General features: G+C 35.2%; 1 protein-coding gene across 16 annotated transcripts in view; it reads left to right on the forward strand.

Moving 5' to 3' along the window:
* Positions 1-16,606, forward strand: part of IKZF2 (IKAROS family zinc finger 2) — a 158,480-nt gene that overhangs the window by 85,414 nt on the left and 56,460 nt on the right. For 10 of the 16 annotated variants that reach the window (XM_082691184.1, XM_082691183.1, XM_082691177.1 and 7 more), the window contains one exon: positions 15,810-16,076. In XM_082691184.1, the coding sequence (XP_082547310.1) occupies positions 15,810-16,076 (267 nt within the window). The remainder of the gene's footprint in view (positions 1-15,809; positions 16,077-16,606) is intronic. The other 6 variants (XM_082691176.1, XM_082691175.1, XM_082691174.1 and 3 more) reach the window with 1 other exon arrangement.

Raw genomic sequence — 16,606 nt, forward strand, 5'->3', positions numbered from 1 at the left:
GCACCATCCATATGAAGTGCTGAAGCAATCCCTACTGTAAGTGCATTCCCCCTCCCTGGAAACCTGCAATTTGCCTCTTAGTCCCAGATGGGGAGGAAACCTGCAAACAGCCGCAAGCCATACATAATGGCAAGGTTCACATCCTGACAGGGACAAAGTAGAAAAAAGGAAAAATTCAGAAGAGTCTTCATAACATTATTTGAGTCAAGGACTTTATGCTTTTTAAGAAGGTTGTAGCACTTTTTTTTTTTTTTCAAGTTTTGTGTATGTTGTATTTATTTTGCTTTCCCCACCCCCTTCTGGATGCCCGCCAATATTCAACTGAAGCAAACTCATGGGGATGGCCTATTAATCATGTTGCACTATCTTTTGCTTAAGTAGCTAACATTTACTGCTTAATAAAGACCATCCTCAACACATACCAACTAGGTTTCCAGTATTATATACTGTGTATATGTTTAAATGTACATTAACATTTAAATATGCTCTTACTTATGATCTTTAGAAATACATAGATTTAAGAATGCTGCTTCTAAGCCAGAGTTTTATAATATATGATCTAAAATAGATCTTTATCTGAACCCCACACTAGGAAGAGAGTTGATATAAAGAAGCATATTCATTTTTAAATGCATCCTGAAATTTTTTCAGCTTTACTAAAGTATAATTGACAAATGAAATTGTAAGATATTTAAAGTGTACATTGTGATGATTTGATATATGTATGCATTGGGAAAGGAATCCTTCCACCTAGTTAATTAACACATCTATCACCTCACATATTTATCTTTTGTGTGTGAGAGAGAATATTTAAGTTCTACACTCTTATCAAATTTCAGTTATATGATACAGAGTTAGCAATAGTCACCATGTTATGTATTAGCTCCCCAAAACTTATAAATCTCATAGCTGAAAATTTGTACTCTTTTACCAACCTCTCCCCCTTTCTCTCATCCTCTAGCCCCTAGAAGCATACTTTTCTACTACTGTTTCTATGAGTTCAACTTGTTTTTAGATTCCACATATACACATATAAGTGATAACATCACTATTTGTTTTTCCCTTGCTGGCTTATTTCATTTAGCATAATGCCGTCAGTGTTTGTCTATGTTGTTGTAAACAACAGGATTTGATTCTTTGTCATGGCTGAATAATATTCCCGTGTGTGTGTGTGTGTGTGTGTGTGTGTGTAAGTAATACAGCCCTATCCATTCATTCATTGCTAGACCCCTTAGGTTGTTTCCATATCTTGGCTGTTGTGCGAAAAGAGGAGAATAAAAGACATATAATTCAGAAAGGAAGTTAAACTGACTTTATCTGCAGATGACATATTATAAATAGAAAACTCTAAAGACACCCATTAAAAAACTATTAGAAATAACCAACAAATTAAAATTGTATGGTACAGAATCAATATATAAAATCAGTTGTGTTTCTATATACTAAACAACAGACTATCACAGACATTAAGAAAACAATGTCATTTGCAGGTGCATCAAAAAGAAAAAAATACCTAGAGATAAATTTAACCAAGAGATAAAAGATCTTATATGCTGAAAACTGAGAAATTGAAGAAGACCTAAATAAATGAAAAGATATTCCATGCTGATAGGTTGGAACAATTAGCATTGTTAAAATGTTCATAACATCCAAAGCAATATATAGTTGCAATGCAATTTCTCTCAAAATTCCAATGACATTTTCACAGAAATAGAAAAAACAATCCTAAAATTTGTATGGAACCACAAAAGACACTAAATAGTTGAAACAGTCTTTGAGGAAAAAAATATATATATAAAAACAAAAACAAAGCTGGAAGCATACTTCTTGATTTCAAACTATGTTACAAGGTTATAGTAATCAAAACAGCATGGTTGGCACTAAAAATGGACACCCAGATGAATATAACAGATTAGAGAACCCAGAAATCAACCCTTACATCTATGGTCTATTAATTTATGTCAAAGGAGCCAAGAAGACACATAGAGAAAGTATAAGCTCTTCAGTAAATGGTACTGAGAAAAGTGGACAGTCACATACAAGAGAATGAAACTGAAATGAAACCCATATCTTAAACCATTCATAAAAATCAACTCAGAATGGATTAAAGACTTAAATTTAAACCCGAAACTGTAAAACTCCTAGAAGAAAATGTAGGTGGTAGGCTGCTTGCCATCACTTTTGGCTGATGAGCCAAGAAATCAGTCAGATTTTTTTGCATAAAGTAATTTATATTGAGATATTCAGTAGCTAACAATTATTACCAATTACATAATTTTTTTTTTGCATAAAATTTCAAGCATACCTTGGCTGCATCCTAAAATCATGGGTACCGCACACTGAAGGCACCTCAAGAGCCTTGGCCTCAGGCTTGTATGCATTTAGTTATATTACTTGTACAAATAAGTAACATTATCTCCATTTCATAGTTAAGGAAGCCAAGTCTCTAGAAGGTATCACGCCCAATTATGGGTGACAGAGATACAATGTCAGCACTAAATCATAAGTTAATAGAAGGAGAAATAAAACCCAGTTATTATACAGTTTACTTTACTTTTGATGTGACCAGATATCAAGTATTTTTAAAAAAGTATATTTAAATGAATAAGGAACTCTTACACTTGACAAATGTAATAACTTACCTTTGCTAGTTTTTTAAAAAGCTCTTGGTGTACCCTTTATTTGGCATGTATCATTTGCTCTCTATGATACATAGAACTATGTCATCACTTTAAGAATGTTTTGTATACTTTAGTTACGAGCTTTAGAAAGCTGTCTAACGAATGTTCCGGATATGGAGACAGACAACTCATTGAATAATCAAAACTTCAGTTCACAGATAGATGGCATGCTTAAAGTAACTACTTACAATTCAGAAGAAGCTATCCTTTTGAAATAGTGATCTTATGAGAGTGTCTGATTATTTATGCTCTCCATTTTGCAGTGAAATTTTATAGTAGTAGTATATTCTGGGGTAAGGGATTACCAGTCATTGTAATTCTCATCACAATATTTTACTGTGCATAGTTGAGCTCATCTATTACAAAAAAGATATTTGTACATATACATATATGCACACACACACACACACACATATGTGTAAATCACAAGGGCCATCTTGTTCACTGCTGCATTGCAGTACCTGGTAGAAACCAGATGCTCAGTAATTTTGAATGGCTAAATGAATGAATTCTAAGGAGTTTGCTCTTTCATACTACGATTGTTGAAACACCGTCTGTTAATAAGTTGACAGTACTTGTCTGTGAAATTACTGCCTTACAAACATTAATTTTTTTATGGCTTACTTCATTTTAAACTCTCTTAGATTTTAGGATATTTCTATTTATGTTACTCATTGAATGTATGCATTTCAGAAAAGAAAATGGTGTCACTCAGACCAACACATATCCATGCCTTTTCTTCTCTTTATGATTGCCTCCAATGTTGAGTGCAATCTATTTTCTCTCTGATGTAAAGCATATCCAACCTGTAACTACTGTCTTAAATGCAACTTTCCTCATGAAGCCTTCTGTATCATCCTGTGCTTCCCCACAGTACACATACCTCTACGCTTATATTTGTTTGATGTCCTACACTTCATGATATGCGTTCATATTTTGATAAATCTATTAATAAGTAAAATAGCTCTAAGGGTATTTATATACAATTGTATTTAGTATTCAGAACAGCCCTAGAAGGCAAGTTTTATCATTATCTTGATTTTATAGAAGAGAAAAATGAGATAGAGAGGTTTCTTAAGGTCATGTGGCTAATAAATGAAAGAATCTGGCCTTAAACCCAAGGGTACTGAATCTAGATCCCATAATCTTAACCACAGGCTATACTGCCTGCTCTAAATGATTGTGTGCCTTCCCAGTCTCAGGATTTTTACATAGAAGATATTATCCTCACTTTACACAGTAGGAACCAAGGAGACATTAAGTGACTTAACATTCACACGTGAGAAGAACTTCAACACAGGTATTTGAATCCAACATTTCCATTATCACCTTGGACCTCCTAGTTGCAATATAATTATTTTTTAACCTTTTAATATATGTACTCTATATAACTATCTAAAATGTCTATTCGTTAGGACATTGTAAAAAAAAAAAAAAAACTGCTGCTGCTATGATATGGAAAATAAGTATCTAACTGGCACTGATCTTTTAAAATTTACTAGGTGGTTTTCCAGATTCATTTTCCTAATCACCACTATAAGTTTTCTCCTCTTTGTTACTACTTGACATATTTCATTCGTTACACATTTCCAACTGACCAATCCTGCATCTCGGGGCCAAATGCTAACCCTGCTTGTTTCACACAAATAGGGAAGTATTTATGGAAGAACACCAGGGAAAGAATTTCTGTGGCCTTGATGGGAGTACGTAGGCTCCAGATTTTGGAAACCGAGGATATGTGAACCCAGAGTGTGAAGAGCTATTGAGTTCCTCTGTCACTTCAGTTCAGAGACTCAGTAAAGCCGCTGAAGTGTGTTGCGTGGCTTTGGTTCTCTCCTCTGTTAATGTTGCCCTGTAATAGAAACCCTGCTCCATTTCTTATCTGTTTCTCTTCAGCGTGCCGGCAGCACTGCCTTCTGACCTGGTTTAAGCGTCCTTAGTGACCTCTGGCAGTCCAGTGTGTTGGGTCCCTTTGGGAACATACCCACTCCGCTGGATTTTATAGTAATGATTTTACTTATTAGAGAAGTTTGGTTAAAAATTTGTGCTCCCCTTATTAAAGAGATAATTTCACAATGTAATTTGCTTCACAAACCTCCCACAGCTATGTTAAGCAGACGGTTGCCAAACACCAGTTCAAAGTAGATTGCTCTTATATGAAATAAAATCCATGCTCAGAAAATCTGGCACTATAAGCTGGTCTTCTTCCAAAACAGGCTCTCAGACAAATTTCGCTTTACTCAAAGCTGGCACACTACTTACACCTGTATTAGACTTATGCAAAAAATCATGTCAGATGGCACATGCTGATTCAGAGTTGTTCTTCATTAACATTTTAACATCCCTTTTTTCTTTATTTCTTTACTGGTAACTAGTAACCAGTTTGGTTTTGGTGACATAAGGTAACAGCAATTCTAGTTCTAGTCTCAGATTTGGCTCTGGGTTGAGGTGTGACTGGGACATGTTACTTCACCCCATCTGAGCATCCTCATCTCTAAAATTAGGGTAATATTAGGTACTTCACAGAGTAGCAATCATGATCAAACAGGAGACATGTATTAGGCACCTATAGTCTTTCCTGTCATACAGTGGTCCTTTAATCATATTATGATGATGATGTTTTGTGTTTAAAACCCAACTCTGTATTGATATATTTTTTGTCACCTGGGGCTAATTTATGCATGGTCTCCATAATTTACCAAGAGAAGTGTAATATGTAAATTAGCAACAATTCAGCAATTACTGAGTGCCTGGTGTATGCAAGGGTATAATGGTTTTGCAACTGTGAATAAAGATAGGACTTTTTTTTTTTCAAGGATTTTATACTATAGGGAATGTAGAAGTAAGGCAAAAACACTAAAGAAATCAGTAGAATGTGTCTTTGTACTCAGGAAATACACCATGAAAAAAGCCACCTCAGTGGCTCAGTGGGTTAAGTCTCTGCCTTTGGCTCAGGTCATGATCCCATGGTCCTGGGATTGAGCCCCACACTGGGCTCTCTGCTCAAAGCGAGCCTGCTTCCCCCTTTTCTCTCTGCCTGCCTACTTGTGATCTGTCAAATAAATAAATAAAATCTTTTTTTAAAAAGTAGGAGATAAATGGCCTTGAATGGTATGCTAATATTGATAGAAATAGGGATTCCAGAAAATAGTAATAGGAGCCAGGAAGAAAAACTAGTAAGTAGAGATGCATAGGATGTGTTCCAGGAAGAATGGCTGGAAAATGACTAAGGGACTCATAGAACATATGGCTGAGAGCTATGATAGAACTATGCTGACTATGTCCTTAAATTCCACACCAACACCTTTGTATTTAATTTATATACAGTGGGCGGTCATTGAAGACATTTAGGAGAGTAATAAGAGTTATGCTTTAGGAAGATTAACTGCACAAGTGAATATAATGGGGCATGAATCATGAGGATGGGATGAATCTAGAAGAATGGAAAGTAACGAAAGACAAGAGAGATCAGTTAGCTGTTCTGGGCGAAATGGCACAGATGATCTTAAAGTCGTTCTGGGTTGCATGAAAAAGCCAAAACAAGGATATGCGAGAAGTGGCATATACTGAATCTTTAGGACTTGGCTAATCATTCACTTAAAGGATGGATAAAGGAGCAGACTGTTGTTTGCTTGTGGTATCTCTATTTAAAGTAGGCTTATTTCCTCCACACTGTACATTTCTCATGAACAAGTTGTCTGCCAAAATATTGAAACTTCATCCTTGGGCTACAGTGATGCCACTGTGCTGTGCCACTGTCCTTGGGCTACAATGATGCCACTGTGCCACTGTGGTTTGATGATGGGCATCCTATATAAGGTTTCATGCATTGTGGGAGACCATTAAGGTCATCCCTTTTCTCTTTCTTTCTTTACTTTCTTTTCTTTTCTTCTTTCCTTTTCTTTTCTTTCTTTCTTAGAGAGAACATATATTTTGTATTTATTTTTCATGAACACCTCTTTAAATGGAAATGAAATACTACATGGGCTGCTTTTGGGTATGATTTATCTTTTAACAACTGACACAAAACTGTCAAAATTTGACCACAAAGGAAGTCCTAAAATGACATCCAGCATAAACTGTTGGTTTAGAGATTAAAACTGATAATATTGACTTATTCCTCAAATGGCTGTCTTTACCTACCACTGATAAGTCATAGCATATCAAGGAATAGAGAAGAAAATTTGGGGATGGGTAGAGGATTATGTATTGACAAATTCTTCAGGAATACAAACCCTATCTCTGCCTTAAGACCAAAGCAGATGTAAAATATAAGAGGTAGTTGTTTTGAGTGGACATATACATTCCAGACTTGATGGAAAATATTGAGAGTTAATTTTAGGGAAATAATATTATTTTATTTGACCATCATAAACTTGAATTCCTAGTATTTTTTCAGCCAGTGGACATAGTTTTATAGCATATGAAAGACCTGTTTGTCCTAAATACAATATTTTCCCTGAATATAATTAGTTACTTATTTAATTGGAGAGCCAGTATCATGTCATAGAAAGAGGCAGAAGACCTTGAAATGGTATCAGGTTAACCTTTACTAAGTTTGTGTTCTTGGGAAAATCACTTGATGCCTCCATTTGTTTATCTGTAACTGTCCTATCATGCATTGTTGAGTATCAATTGAGACAGAGTCTGTATTTTATAAATCATGAAGAATTATAGGAAGTTGCTGTTTTCCCGTTATTGCTATTATTAGTGTAAAGAGACTATCTAGTGTGCAGTTTTCATGAACATCAAGTGTCATTTTCCCCGTATGTTAGATGGTGCAGGTGGCTGAATCCAAGAAAACAAATATCCCAAGGTCCCACAATTAGTTAGGGAGAGAGGGGGAGGTGAAGACCCTGGTTTCCTGCGTCAGGTACAGGGAAACTTTCTACTATACCGTTCTTAGAATGAGAGCATATCAGAAATCAGCACTGTCTTGATGTAGTTACTCTAGTAGGTTTAAGAAATACATAATGTCACTTTATTAGAGAAGAGAAGGTGGGGAGGAAAAGGAAATGCTGTGCTGTGCTGTGCTGTGCTGTGCACACTGAAAAGGCCCACAAATGGCCCAGCTGCAGGTGAGCGACACCAGTGTCTGGACTTTCTAAAACCATTTATAAAACGAATCTTTGAAGGATGTTGTGAGGAGCTGTTTTGCAGGGCTTACACATTTATTTATTCACAGTTGCAAGAAACAAAGTGTTCATGTGGTGTGAAATATTGTTGAGAGGATTTTTATAAAATGATTTCACATACCTTAAAATAATTTTTGTTGTGATTTTACTTTAGTTGTTTAGACTGTTAAGTTCTTAGTAAATAATTGTGCTTTACATCAGACTTTTGAAGGCAGTTTGTTTTTCTAACACGTTATTTAAACAGCTGCTGGGCTGTTAACATGGATTTAATCATGTTTGGTGTTTCTGTTTCGATAGTTTAAATGAGAGAGAGTTATATTAGCTCAGAAGCAACTTCAGCAGATTATTAGATCGACATATTGATTCAATTAGTGTGTTTAACACCATTTCAAGTAGCTGGCATAGACTGGGAGAAATTGATGCTTGTAAGTAATAACACCACTCAAGTGTCCTCTTGAATTCTCATGCAACAGAAACCAAGCATATAAAAAGTCCACTTATATATCACACCTGGAAGACTTTTCTCCCCAAATTTAGTAATTAAAGAATGGTTTTAACTGTCTTTTATTCATTACTGTGAAACAAATGTTTCTTTTAAGTCTCATAGTATTTACGGCCTTTAAAAATTAAAAAATATAATTGGAAACTGAACAGGTATAAATCACTAATTTGATAAGTAATTAATCTAGAAATCCTATTTATACTCCATATAATAAATATATCCTTTTAAATACAGCAAATAAATCATAATCCCTTTGTATTATTTCCTAGCTATGAAATTTTAATAATCTCTTGGTGGATTAGTAGAATCAAGTCATACTAATAACAACATTTTAAGTTATAGGAAGTTTAATTGAGATATTAAAAATATTATAATAATTATATCTAAGGTTCTGGTTACTGTGCTATTTCCCAAAGCTGACATTTTAAAATGACAGAATTATCTGTGACAGTTGTAAGGATTAGGATAGAATTTGTTCCTTTAATTTGATAATTCAGAATTAACTTCAATGTATTTTACCATACATATTAAAAATTATTTTTCCCCCCAAATTTTAAAAATGGAAAATTTTATTATTTGTTGACATCAGCTGCCAGACATTGCAGAATTGTATGCTATCTTGCATAGGTGGGTGGCTTGAGGGAAGCATGGAGTAAAAAGTAGTGAATGTCCAATTTCCGGAAAAGTCTCTTTCCCTATATGTACCATTGGGGTTAATATTTCAACAATTATGTAACCAAAGTATATGTGTTAGTAAAATAGTTCTCTTCTCTTAGTCATGAACTCTTCCATGACCTGTTCCTGTTGACATGGACTTCTTTTTTTTTTTTTTTTTTAAGATTTTATTTATTTATTTGACAGAGAGAGATCACAAGCAGGCAGAGAGGCAGGCAGAGAGAGAGGAGGAAGCAGGCTCCCTGCTGAGCAGAGAGCCCGATGCGGGCCTCGATCCCAGGACCCTGAGATCATGACCCGAGCCGAAGGCAGCGGCTTAACCCACTGAGCCACCCAGGCGCCCTGACATGGACTTCTTATGTAATACTCTCCATCTCTTAGTCTTAAACCATCATAATCACTTTTAGCAATTATTAGGCAAGCAGCAAGTACTTAATAAGTATTTGCTAGTTTGTTTATTTCTAACGAGAATTCGGTTTTGGTCTTTGTTTCATACTGGCTGAGATGGATGAGTTCTAGGAGCATCATGTGTATGTAACAATGTGTAGTTTTCATTTCCATCTCATTTTTACATGGTATATATTCAAGTTTTAAATTGTCTTTTTAAATTTTCAAAGTGCAATAATAGTGGCAAAGAAATTTTTGTTATGACATAAGCTGAATTAGTTTAGTTTTTTTTTTTTTTTTAAGATTTTATTTATCTATTTGACTGAGAGAGAGACCGGGAGAGAAGAAACACAAACAGGGCAAGTGGGAGAGGGGGAAGCAGGCTTCCTGCTGAGCAGGGATCCCCATGCGGGGTGCGATCCCAGGACCCTGGGATCATGACCTGAGCTAAAGGCAGATGCTTAACTGACTGAGCCACCCAGGGAGTCCTTAAAATAGTTTTTAACAGCTTCACAAAATATAATATTTCCCCATTTGGTTTGCTACCTTTTTAAAATAGTGATCTACGTGTGTTATCTCTGTAAATACTCTTATTCTTTTATTTCCTTATTTAATACCATCTTAGTGAATTAAAGGCAAGTCTAATGTAACCGTTTCCATTCACTATTACATATCTCAAAACAAGGATAATTATGAAGCCTTTGAGTGTAGAGAGCCTAGTATGGTTACTGAAGAAACTTCTGTAATTGAAAATTGTTTAGCCTGGGAGTCACTTATAATATAAGCCCTTAGGTAAGTCTCTTTACTTCTCTGCCTTGGTGTGAACATCTGTAAATGGAGGCAATTAAATTTTGTGTTTTTGTAGCATCTAAAAGCTATATCCTAAATTTCAGTAGTACTTTAGAAGCATGAAGAAGAGGGGGGGATTTTAAATTTATAAACCTGTTTGCCTTTTGAAGCAACTTTTTGCTTAAAGGTAAACTTTGTACGTTTTGTCCTGAAATATATTCAAAGCTTCTATGTAAAATTGATCATAAAATTCTTTTTTATTAACTATTATTTTATCCATGTTCATGAATCTCCAATTCAACTAAAAATATGTATAGTTAACTTTTTCTTCAGAATTGTGAATGCTTTAAAATTTGACTTGTCCTTTTTGTAAATTGTAGAATCAGGGCACCTCGGTGGCTCAGTCATTAAGTGTCTGCCTTTGGCTCAGGTCACCCTTCAATCCCAGAGTCCTGGGATTGAGCCCCATATTGGGCTCCTTGCTCAGTGGGAAGTCTGCTTCTTCTCCCACTGTGTTCCCTCGCTGTCTCTCTCTGTCAAATAAATAAATAATATCTCTTAAAAAAATAAAATAAACTCTGAATCACATTATCTCCTTTAACTTAAAAATACCCAAACATCTTTATTTTGTTCATTAAAATATTCAAATATCTATATATTATAGTTATTTATGACTATAGTATTGAATAACAGAAAAAACCGATCAATTAATTAAAATCTTATTTCAGGGGTGCTTGGGTGGCTCAGTGGGTTAGGCCTCTGCCTTCAGCTCAGGTTATGATCTCAGGGTCCGGGGATCAAGCCCCACATTGGGCTGTTTGCTCAGCGGGGAGCATGCTCCCCCCAACCCCCCGCGTCTGCTGCTCTGCCAACTTGTGATCTCTCTCTGTCAAATAAATAAATTCTTTTAAAAAAATCTTATTTCATATCCATTTTCATTGCTAATAATATGTTGTTACAAAATATTGTCTTTACTAGTTTGTCATTAGATAGTAATGTGTATAAATTCCTATAGATATGAAAAGAAGAATGTAAAATTTGGGCATATTGAGGAAACAGTCTATAAAATAATTCTTGGTGTTGAGATTGTAATAACAAGAATTCATCCCTCTCACACTAACAAATTCTCAACTTCATAGAAATTAGCCCATTTATGAGAATGTTTTCCTGTTACCAAACAGTAAAAGAAATACCAAGTAATAACGAGTAAAATTTTGATAACAAATATACTATGAATATTATACAATGATTAATATTTATAGTAGCTTTATATATTATAGCTACAAATAATCATAATACAACTCATTGATATATAAATTATAATTTAGAGTATACATAAATTTACTGAAGACTTAAGTTTAATTAATGAGTTAAAATATAGTATTCTGCATTATTTAGAAACATCTTAAATAGTGAAAAAAATTGTGAGGGAATTTCTTTATATTCTTTGAGTAAGGAGTTAATTATGATGGGATTTTGTTTGTACATACACCACCATATTAATAGAAAATTTCATCTGTGATATGTATATACTAAAACTGTTACATTTATTGATTTGCTATATCAATGAATATAAGCTACTATATTTACTATAGTAATATATACATTCATATGTGATAAAATATAATGTATAATAAAATGTTGCATTTATTGATTAGTAAATATAGTAATATCAATGAATATAAATTAATATATTTACTATAGCAGTAGTATGTACATTCATATGTGATAAACATATAATACTTTAGATTATAATGTGGTTGGAGAAAAGATTGCTAAAGTTTACCATTTCTTCTGTATTTAAGTTCTAACAAATGTTTACTTTTTTGGATATTCAGTTATATTCCTCTGTGGATGCAAAGCTCTAACTATACACAGTAATTTTTAAATGACATTTTACCCATTAGATATTATATTTGTTGTCCGTATTATAATATTCTCACTAGGGGAAAGGTGATCATTTAATATAACATCAAGTTATATTCTTTATAATTTTGTGATGTTTTGAAACTTAAGAGGCCCAGAAGTTTCAAACTCAGACCTACTCTTTTAAGATACATTTCTTTAATTCCTGAAATGGAATGCTTGTAGACTTTACAGTCTTTAAATGCAGCTTATCAGATGTCGACCAGTTCAGGAATATAAATGATGACGTTGCTGTGTAGTTTCTAACCTCTGGTACATCACTTAAATATACAAGAGAGTTTGCTCACAGGTTGGTATATGAAGTCATGCTATATAGTCATACTTTTCATTTTTCTTAATTTTTTCTTTAAATGAGAATTATGAATGAAATATGGGACTACATAGGGTAAAAATTAGTGTTTTACTCTGATTAGAATAATTTTCATTCCCAGAAAAAAAAAAAACATGGAAAACTTCTAGGAGTATGGAAAAACTTATTAAAGCAAAATACAGACTCTAGAAACCACAGTTGAAAACATTAAAATTCAAAATGTAAAATTAGAATAAATGCTCCCAAATACCCTTGAGTAATAAGATAATGCAACATTTGCAAAACATAACAAACATGGGGTTAAGTTCCTTAGCATATAAAGCTTTTAAATTCAGTGAGAAAAAAACCAACAACCTAGTAGAAGAATGGGCAAATAACTTCCATAACCAGCTCCCCAAAAGTCCCCCAAGCCCCCCAAACATTTAAACATAGACATAGATGCTCAATTTCACCCATAAAAAATTCAGATTAAAACCTATAGTAAAATACCAGTTTTTATCTAACAGATTTGACAGTTCAATGTGATATATAATAATATCTATAATAGAAGCAAACAATCTTAGATTTTATTGATAAAGCCTAGGAATAAATTATATTGATAAAGTAGATTTTATGCAGCTGTTAGAATAGTGTGCATTTCTGTGTAATAATATGGAAAAATTAAACAGATATTGTTAAATGAAGAAAGCAAAGTAAGGTCAGATAATTTGTACACTCCAATTTGTGTAAAGAGAGACCATCTACACACACACACACACACACACACACACACACACACACACACTCACATACTGTTCTCAATTAGAAAATGAGGATAAGGAGCACCTGGGTGGCTCAGTGGGTTAATGCCTCTGCCTTCGGTTCAGGTCATGATCCCAGGGTCCTGGGATCGAGTCCCGCATCGGGCTGTCTGCTCAAGTGGGAGCCTGCTTCCTCCTCTCTCTCTCTCTGCCTACTTGTGATCTCTGTCCGTCAAATAAATAAATAAATAATCTTTAAAAAGAAGAAAATGAGGATAAAAGTTGCTTTTGAGATCAGAATTTAGGGATGGTGAACTTCGAGTAGAAAAGGAGTTAATTTGGGGCGTCTGGGTGGCTCAATTATTAAGCATCTGCCTTCCACTCAGGTCATACCGCCGTGTCCTGGGATCGAGCCCCTCATCCAGCCTCTCATCGGGCTCCCACTCGGCGGGAAGCCTGCTTCTCCCTCTCCCTCTCTACCTGTTTGTGTCCTCCTTCTCACTGATCTATCTCTCGCTCTCTCTCTCTGTCAAATAAATAAATAAAATCTTTAAAAAAATTCTAAAGAAAGAAAATTCTTAATTTACTAAAACACCACGGCGAATACTGCCTGAATACCTCCTTAGAGGCCACACATTATTTGAACATGTTGGGGAAATGAAGAGGGATAAAGTATCGTGTCTCCTCTTCTCAAAAACTGGTAAAATGGTACTAATTTGTACGTTAGTTAAAACTCAGTGTAGGAGATTTTCTATTATAAATGGGGCCAAAAGGGGCACTTGGGTGGCTCAGTGGATTAAACCTCTGCCTTTGGCTCAGGTCATGATCTCAGGGTCCTGGGATCGAGTCCCACATCAGGCTCTCTGCACAGCAGGGAGCCTGCTCCCCACCCTCTGCCTGCCTCTCTGCCTACTTGTGATCTCTGTCTGTCAAATAAATAAATAAATAAATAAAGCTTTAAAGAAATGGGGCCAAAAAGGCTATATACTGTTTTATACATCTCAGAGTAGTGTACATATATACTATAATTGATCTTTGCAAAACTTTATGGAAAAAATAGAGCACCGTCTGCCACCAAAAAAACAAGAGTTAAGCCCATTTTCTGTATTTGCTCAGTTAATGCTTACATCAGCCTGAGAAGTAGGTACCATTATCATCCTCATTTTATAAAGTACACAGAAGATTTAAGTATCTTATAAAATGTGACACTGCTTCCAAGGAGTGCCAGAGCTGGTATTCAAATCCAGGCAGTTTGCTTATAGGATCCTCAATCCTAATAGCTGAACTATTCTACTTAAACTTCATTTTGTGATTTGAACTTATGTCTGCTTTGCAAACAAAAGACTAAAAAGGTTTAGGCATTAAATAATTAGTTCAAGTTTACACTGCTAATAAATGTCACAGCCATGGTCTTTGGAGTAAAAGCAATCATCTCATTTTGTACCCATGCTGCCTCTATTCTTAGGGGAGTTCCAAGGAAGGGGAGCAGGGGAAGAGCCATTTTGATAGCGCTACCTGTTTAAAGTCCTAATGACAAATCAACAGAATGCGTGGTTTCTCTAAGAAAATTTCAGCAAAAAAAAACTTACTTCCTTTTTATGAAGGTATTTCATTCAAGTAGTACCACATAATTTGCTTTGCACAGGAACTTTGATATGATTTCTGAAGAATTTTCAAGATCAGGGGATAAAAAAACTGGTATTCATTTAAAGCCTGTTTCTGCTTTGTGAAAAGACTTTGTCAGCAATCCAGAATGAGGGCTGTGCTAACAAAATTCCAACATTTCTGTGGGATGATCCAAAAACAGCAAACAGAAGGCATTAAATTTCTTAACAGTCAGAAGTGCGTGCGCGCCTGCTATGCCATTCCTGTCATTCATTGCTTTTTGTTGTGCATAGATTAAAGCTGGAATACTTTGATTTGCAGACTAATATGTTCCATAGAGAATTTTCTTCATATAAAAAAGGAGTAGCTTAAGAGCATGTGAAGTCTGTGCACTCTGCCCTACATTTATATAGCTCTTCACTGAATATATGTTTTTAAGCTGATTTTAGGGTATTTGCGTTGACGGTATGCCTTCATACATCTAAGACATTTGCTAGATTGAGATACCAAGTTGTTTCTCTTGCTCAGCCCTGAAGCAGGTTTACACAAGTATTCTGATGTAAGACAGAAGTGTTACATATGTGTATGTTGTATGCGTATGTTGTGTGTGTGTGTGTATATATATGTATATATATATAGGTATATATATTATGTATATATTATATGTGTATTTTTATAGTATATAGATATGAGTGTTATGGAGAAGCCTGGCTCAGTGGGTTAAGCAAGATCTAATCTTGTATCATACACAATGCCGAGTCTCGGTAGCGACAAAATCAAAAGCCCATACCAGAATTAAGGACTTGTTTAAAATCATATAACTAAGTTAAAGAAAGAAATGAGTGTACAAATAAAGTGTCATTCTGTTGACTAGAGCTTTTCTGAGCCGTCTTCACTTTGATGCCAAAGTCACTCAAATAGTTCTGAGCACAGTCTGTATTAATGTTGCATTGGTGATTTCCATCCGTGTTCGTAGAATGGCACTGGGTGGAGAAGAGATGTAGGTGACACCACGACCTGCATTTAAAATCCCTTCATTTCTTCTTTTTTAAATTACAGCAAATTCAGTAAAGCTAGAAATGCAGAGTGACGAAGAGTGTGACAGGAAACCCCTGAGCCGTGAAGATGAGATCAGGGGTCATGATGAAGGTAGCGGCCTAGAAGAACCCCTAATTGAGAGCAGCGAGGTGGCTGACAACAGGAAAGTCCAGGAGCTTCAAGGCGAGGGAGGAATCCGGCTTCCGAATGGTAAACTGAAATGTGACGTCTGTGGCATGGTTTGCATTGGGCCCAATGTGCTTATGGTACATAAAAGGAGTCATACTGGTAAGCAGCTGAAAGAATAACCTGATGACTGCCTGTGACATCTGATGTTGATATTACCTGACACCTATTCTCTTTCCTTTTTATTCAGGGGTGGCAGTGGTGAAACCACCTTTTCAGAATTCTGCTAGTATTGGATTGCTGAAAAGCAGAGAGTAGCCTGGGTCTTGACTTCCAGCCTTCAAATCTGAATAGCATATCAGAAAAGAAGTTTGGGATTCAGTTTCCACAGTTCTTAATATAGCAATAATAGGATAAGGGTTCAAAAGGTATAGGAGAATCTCATTGTGTAACCTAATCTTTTTGTATTTCTATACATATTTTACCATACCCATGGGCAGGTAATATAGTTTGCTAGCTACGAGTTTATACTATAAAATGGTACTCATGCATTTATATAGAGGTGGATCATTTTCACCTTATCTGGTTAACTTCTTGGAATACAATTTCCAATCAATCTCTGCCCATCATGGGTCTCAGTATTGGGCAGATACTTCCCCTAGTTTGAGGATGTTACCATCTTCCTGTAATAG

Source organism: Mustela nivalis (assembly GCF_964662115.1).
Source record: "Mustela nivalis genome assembly, chromosome: 11".
NCBI classification, from domain to species: Eukaryota; Metazoa; Chordata; class Mammalia; order Carnivora; family Mustelidae; genus Mustela; species Mustela nivalis.